Below are 7,657 nucleotides of genomic sequence, written 5' to 3' on the forward strand. Positions count from 1 at the left end.
ACATATTAGGAGAACACATCTACTTGTGACACAAGAATATGCCTTTGTAGGTATTTTAAATACTAGTCATCAGATAATAGAGATGAGAATAGTACATGAAAATCATCGAAGCAATTAGTAAAAAAAAAGTACACATTAGACATAGTAGCTATAGACCAAAAAGATAAATTATTAACTTGATTCAAACCTACATTTTTTATTTTTTTTATCTTAGATAGATTTAGTATAGATTTTGAGCCATCTCATTAATAAAGAAATCTCATTTCTAGACAAAATACCCAAAATTCATAATCTTCATCAAAGACATACATTCTGTCATCGACAAGTTAAAATAGTTTTATATTATATATTTACTTTTCATGACACAACATTTAATTTTACAATAAATTAATCAACAACCCATCTCAAACATTAATTTAAATTAATTGATATTTATTTATAAACATTCAATTAAAAATTATTTTCCTTCACAATAATTAATCTAATTTTAAAACTCAATTAATTCCAACACATAAATGCAGTTGACTTTTAAAACAAGCAACTACCATTAACATAGCTCTCTTATATAAAATATAATAATATAATAATAATAAGTTATTGAAGTTTGATGAAGAATAAACCTATAGAAAATAATGCAGTATACACATGGGTGTATGTATATAATTTCTAACCGTTGCTCCATGCCCATTTCCTAGTCTAACCAACTCTCCAAGCACTTGATATAACATAGACAAATATTAAATATCTAAAGTTGGCAATTGATAAAATTACAAGTGGAATTAGAGTCTCACCATGCCATGTTTATCTTAATGCCACACAACTCATAGTTCTACTTTTTACAAAGGCAACAAAGATTTTAATGATATCAAAGGAGAAGTGAAGTTGAATAGGTATATTTAGTGGCAATCAATCAATAAGGAGGTCATTTTCATTAAAATGTTATTCCATTTAAATTATGGCATTTTAGATTATATGTCCTCCACTTTCATTGTGATATTATACATGTATTATAATAAATTAAAAAACTTAATTAAGTATTTATTAAAGATATATCTTCTATAATTCATTATAAATTAATGACTTTTTATATTTAATTATATTAAATTATTTAATAAAATAATGTATTTAATATAATTCATAATTCATTATCAAAATGACAGTAATAATATAAGAAATTGTAGAAATATTTACCCACCAAAATATTCAATTATAAGAAAATACTGACAAGAAAAATACAACAATAAATTAATAAAGTCAATTAAAGGAATAAAGATTTAAAATAAATATTAAGCAAAAAAACACCAAAGTAGAACAAAGAAAACAATGCAATTAATTATTTTTTATTAAAAATAATAAATAATAAAAAAGATATTTTAATGTTAAAAATTATAAGCTATCAAATTTCTTTAAACTCATCGCATCTATGTAATGTTGGAGGGGTGATATGTTGGGAAGTGGACCATTCATTTTCACCAAAGATGAGTTCATATAAACTACTACTTATAAAATATAGATCAATAAATTTTACTAATAGAGTCTTAAAATTGATTATGTATACTACCTTTATCTCCCTTATGGTCTAAGTGCATAAAGTCCTTTGTCTCATGAGAATGTAAGATCCACTTAACATCTATGGTATCTATATAATGTTGATGGGAGTGAATTGGAAGAGATAAATTCATATTCATAAAAGATAAATTCATACAAACCACCACTCATAAAAAAATATAGATCAATAAATTTGTCTGATTGTAAAAATTAATGATCTGGACTACTTTTTTTATCTACCTTCTAATCTAAGGGAAATGGCTATACAGCCCTTAAGATGCACCAAACATCTATTACAATATATTAATATTACTATTTTGATACATCCTAAAGACTGGATAAAAGTTTCCTGATCTAAAGACTGGATAGAAGTTTCCTGATCTAAGTGCATAAATCCTGTCCATTCACATATCTACACTTTTGCTTTTTTGTTTTTTCATACATAACAGGAGGAAGTTGAGGGAATGTCCCGTGAAGTCAGCTAAGAACATCTCATAAAAGCAAATTCACATGTTTTATGTGGTGAGCAGGAAAAAGAAGAATGGCGGAGATGAATGCAGGGGAATTGGACAGGGATAAAGTGTACTACAAGCTGGCAATTCATACAAAGAAAATCTTAGTTTAAAGACACCCACAAGGGGGAAAAGGCACTCTTAGCTAGTCTGGATGTTATTCAACATAGCACCTCGTTTTTGACTATTGAATAGTTGTAGCCGTTTGATCACTGATTTTCATGCAAGATATACAACGTGCACACGGCATCTCTGCGATTAAACAATTGTAGATAGAGATTCCTTTTCATCATATGGAGAAAAATATACATAATTTAAGTGTACTGACTGTGTCGCTTTGTTGGTACCTTTTTTTATATGAAGTTGACTCGTCTCTTCAGATCACAATACTAGAAGCTTTCATTCCTGCTACTTAGTTCCGTTCTTATATATACTCTAAGTATACCAGGGATTTCTCGAAAAGGGCAGAACTTCTGAGTCTTGGGTTTTAGCATCCTTAATAGTATTATGTTCTGTTGAATGTTCCCTTTGTCTACTCTCAGCTGAATGCACTTTTTAGTTCCATTTGGTCATTTGTAGACATCAATTATACCTTCTTTCTTTTTGTAAGGGTAAGAGTAGTCTCATATTGTTATAAACCATTTCTGTAGATTCATATACAGTCCGCCAACATCGTAGACTATCAAAAATCTCTCTGCGAGACCGTAAAGGGCTTTTGAGCTGTTAACTATGGGGGGAAAGTTAAGCCTGGTGGTGTTGGTATTGTTGGGAGTGTGCATTTTCAAAGGATCGGCTCAGCTTAGTACGAATTTTTATGCCAATTCATGTCCCAATGTTGAGAACATTGTAAGAGATGTTGTTAATCAGAAATTCAGCCAGACATTTGTGACTGTTCCTGGCACACTGAGGCTTTTCTTTCATGACTGTTTCGTTGAGGTAAGCCAGAGATGATTTGTTTCAGTCAATGCTAACGTGTCTCAAGAAACCCAAATCTTCATTTTTTGAAATTTGATTAACTTCTTTTAGTTTGTAACAGACTTGGCTTAAATCGGTGTAATGGGAAGCATTGTTTGTATTAATTGGTGATGGATTAATGTGAAAATTAGCATTAACGTGTTGTGAAATGGTATGAATTTCAGGAATTCAGTAATGTGAAATAGTTTAGTGCCGTGTTTGTGTGTGACAGGGATGTGACGCCTCTGTGATAATCCAGTCTACTGCAAACAATCAGGCAGAGAAGGACTTTCAAGACAACTTGTCCCTGGCTGGGGATGGGTTTGATACCGTAATCAAAGCAAAGCAAGCTGTGGAGAACGTGTGTCCCAACATTGTGTCTTGTGCTGATATCCTAACCATTGCTACCAGAGATGTTATAAGATTGGTGAGTAATCCTTGTCAATATGTAAAAGTAGAATCCTAAGGAATTTTGAGGCCTGTGGTTGTAAAAAGGGTTTAGCTATCAACACACTACCAAAAGTCTACAACCATGTAGAATTTGTGTTAATGGGGTCATGATCATGGAACCTCACAACAGGTGCATGGTCTGTCCCATAGGATGGAATTGAGTGAATTTGGAAAGTCTCATTATATATCATATAAAGTTGATTGAATTGAATGGAATGATTTAAGGGATGAAGAGAACTAGCATTAATCTATTTTCATGTTTTTTTAGGTCGATTCTTATATTATGTATCTTGATTAAGAAACTTGTAATATTGTAAAGCTTTGAAGAATCAAAGATCTCATTCAGACTGTTCGCCTGCAAAATGTTTTCAAACTCAATGTGAATAGTACAATTGAACTTCCTAGACAAAGACTACCCAAGCCAAAAAGAGGGGCTATATTTCTGATAAAAACTGTGCAGGGTTATCAGGCTTGTATGCAAATGCATTTTATATGACATTGTGCTTAACATCATAAATGGAGATTAAATTGCTGCCACCACGGAAATCCTTAGGACACTATGCTTGTCACTATAAATGCCTGTATAGTTCAAGAATAAAATCTATTTCCTTTAAAACCCTCGATTATCTGTTTTGCATATTCTTCAATGCGTTCAATAGATGTCTGTTCAAAGAATAAAACTTTTGGCTTTTGTGTTATGTGCAGGCTGGAGGCCCAGCGTATAGTGTGGAGTTGGGGAGAAGAGATGGACTCATATCTCAAGCTTCCAGAGTCGATGGAAACCTACCCAAGGCTTCATTCAACCTCAATCAGTTGGTCTCTCTCTTCCAAAGCAAGGGCTTAACTCAGACAGACATGATTGCTCTATCTGGTAACCAAACCTACCAGATTCTTACTACTGTACAAATAATCATTTTAGTTCTTACCATCTTGGATCCCCAAGTCATGTTTGAAGGGGAATGTTACTGTAAGTGCACTTATTATCTGGTGTTCCATGTGGCAAACGAATGAAATATTCCTAGTTCACTTGCTTTAGAAAAACTTGTACAGTTGTACTTATGTCATCAGGACGGCACACCAGGAAACAATTCAAGGGATACTTAAAAACTGTCTACCCTCCCTCTTTTTATTATTTCCTTGTTTTAGTTTCTTGATGCCACCTAACCCTTGTGCAATCCAACTAATGACAAAGACAGATTCCAAATCCCTTGTCATTTCTAGTTCGTCCTTTCTTCTTTGGAAGTTGTTCATGGTTGTAAAGTTTTTCCTCTTGGCAACTTCTCCAATTCGTATAACCTTTTTCTGTAAAGAAGCCTTCTCATTTTGATTCCTAAAATGCCAACCAGATTCCATGAATGTGCTGAAGCACCAATTAATCTGGGTCAAAATTCTAGAAGATGCATCAAGCTGTCATTTTGCATTTTTCTTTTTTAAATGCAAAGGAAAAAGTATATTTTCAAGGTAATTTTGATTTTTGGGTTAGTTTACTCGGTCTTGGCTGTTGTTTTAGGTGGTTCAGATCGTGGGTTTATCTCTTGATTTATCTGTGGTGTGGATGAGAATCCATTGCACATGTGACCTATTAGTTCACTTGGTCTTGACTGTTATTTTAGGTTGTCCAGATTGTCAGTTCAATTCTTGATTTGTCCACACTGTGGGTGAGGATTATTGCAGGGCTCACTCTGTAAAGAGTTAAGCTCCAGACCATTTGGTCAACTTCTATTTAGTTTCGATTAAAAAAGACTCAATGTAACTAACAGGTTGAGTCTAAGACTTAATCAATTTTCCCACAAACAATGTGGTGCATATCCACAAAATAAAAAAAGGAGTAAAATTTAAGGATTCAATGTAATTTGATTCTCGGGTTAGTTTGTTCAGTCTTGGCTGTCATTTTAGGTGGTTCAGATCGTAGGTTCATCTCTTGATTTACCTGTGGTGTGGATGCGAATCCATTGCACATGTGGCCTGCTAGTTCACTTGGTCTTGGTTGTTATTTTAGATTTAGGTTCAATTCTTGATTTATCCGCAGTGTCGGTGAGAGTTATTGGAAGGCTCACTCTGTAAAGAGCTAAACTCCAAATTGTTTGATAAACTTTCATTCCGTTTCGATTAAAAAAAGACTCAATGTAACTAACAGGCCGAGCCTAAGACTTATCAATGGTGCATATCCACAAAACAAAAAAAAGGAATTGATTGGTATAACTCTATAAATGCACATTGTTTTCAACATGTTTTACTAATACCATGTGTTCTTCTTTTATCAGGGGCTCACACACTGGGATTTTCTCACTGCAATCAATTTTCAAACAGAATTTACAGCAACCCAATTGACCCCACTCTGAACAGTGCGTATGCAAGCCAACTGCAGGGCATGTGTCCCAGGAATGTGGATCCCACCATTGCTATTAACATGGACCCTACAACACCTCGTATATTTGACAATGTCTACTACCAAAATCTCAAGTCTGGCAAGGGCCTCTTCACTTCTGATCAGGTTTTATACACAGACAGCAGATCAAGAAGGACAGTGGAAGTGTATGCAAGGTATCCCTCTCAATTTAATGCGGGCTTTATACAAGCAATCACAAAACTGGGTCGGGTTGGTGTTAAGGTGGGCAATCAAGGAGAGATCAGACAAGATTGCAGCCGCTTCAATTGATAATGTTGATGTCTCAAGCAATTTAGTAGCTCTAAATTGTGGTGTCTTAAATTTTAGGGTTTGGAGGGTTAACATTAGAAATGTAGATTTTGGGAATCACATGTTTATTGTCATGCTGATTTATATTCATTTTCAGTCACAATAAAAGCAGGGGGATTTGTAATAGCAATAAGGTTGGATGTGTGTATTTATGTTCAATCCCAGAGCTGTACAATTTTTCATTGCAGTTTATCTAATAAAATCCATTTTTATTTTTTTTAGATTTTACAATTTTGTAACAGATTGATATTAAAATAATTGTGTGTTGGCCAGCTGTGTTAGATAAAGGGAATATCCCTATCAATTTGATGGTTAACTGCTCTGATGTAAAAGTATTCTGATACTGCTAAGTGATCTTTTTCAAACTCAAGCCTTTTTTTCTTCCATTCTTATGATGGGGCGTTGATTAGTGTGTTTTTATAATTATTATATATGTAGAAAGTTTTAGTGGGATTATCTGAAATTATATCTTGTGCATATTTATCCTTTATGACAAAGGGAATAAAGGATAAAGTTCCTTTTACATAAGGTTGATAAAAGAACTAAAATATAATTTATCTAATTATTAATTAAATAATTAGTGGGATATAGATGATTGGAGTGTCATTTTATGAAAATTAAATGTGAGGAGATTAAGGTGTTTAGTTTTTGAACGATGAAGAAATATGTTGATGTAATATAGAATCAATTTATCAAGGGACATAATTTAATTTTCTTCGAATACTCAATATTTTAGAACTCAAAATCTCTAATGGGTTGGATTTGCATCTCATGAGGTCAATATTGAGTTTATTAGAGGTGACTTAATATTCAAAATTGATTGTGTTCCACAAGCTTGAACTAGCCAGTTGTACACTTTTGCAACCCCTTTCACCTCAATTGTTGATATATTAGTATGCATAAGGACTAGGGGGACCCCTTTCACCTCAATTGTTGATATATTAGTATGCATAAGGACTAGGGGGACCCCTTTCACCTCAATTGTTGATATATTAGTATGCATAAGGACTAGGGGACCCCTTTCACCTCAATTATTGATGTATGATAATACACAAGGATAGGGGATTGACAACTAGCTAGTTGTACACTTTTGCAAGCCCTTTCACTTCAAGTATTGATGTATGATTATGAACAAAGACTAGAGGACCCCTTTCACCTCAACTATTGATGTATGATAATGCATAAGATCTGGGGAAATGAAAACTGCCTTTTGGAAAAATCAAGTTCTCCTCATTCAGCCCCCATATATATTGGCCCTAGAAAAATATTAAAGATAACACTCTTAAACATGAAGTTATCCTAGGTGGGAATATTAATACAAATAGGTTCATTTTAGTGCTCCAAGCTGAAGTATTATTCCTAATATGTAAACTAAAATAACTATGTTGCACACAAACACATTAAAGCAATATGGATTTAATGCACACAACTCACTATTCTCCTCAATGTAATGTCCCCTTTTTAAAAATTATTAATTTTTGGTAAATATTAGCTC

General features: G+C 33.2%; 1 protein-coding gene across 1 annotated transcript; it reads left to right on the forward strand.

The window, feature by feature from the left end:
• The first annotated feature begins 2,015 nt into the window (after positions 1-2,015).
• LOC131037410 (peroxidase 51) lies at positions 2,016-6,393 on the forward strand. The gene is made up of 4 exons (XM_057969548.2): positions 2,016-2,996; positions 3,247-3,441; positions 4,170-4,335; positions 5,729-6,393. The coding sequence occupies exons 1-4, from the start codon at positions 2,790-2,792 to the stop codon at positions 6,121-6,123; spliced, it is 963 nt and encodes a 320-aa protein (XP_057825531.2). The 5' UTR covers positions 2,016-2,789; the 3' UTR covers positions 6,124-6,393.
• Positions 6,394-7,657: the final 1,264 nt, after the last annotated feature.

This window comes from Cryptomeria japonica, chromosome 5, assembly GCF_030272615.1.
Source record: "Cryptomeria japonica chromosome 5, Sugi_1.0, whole genome shotgun sequence".
NCBI classification, from domain to species: domain Eukaryota; kingdom Viridiplantae; phylum Streptophyta; class Pinopsida; order Cupressales; family Cupressaceae; genus Cryptomeria; species Cryptomeria japonica.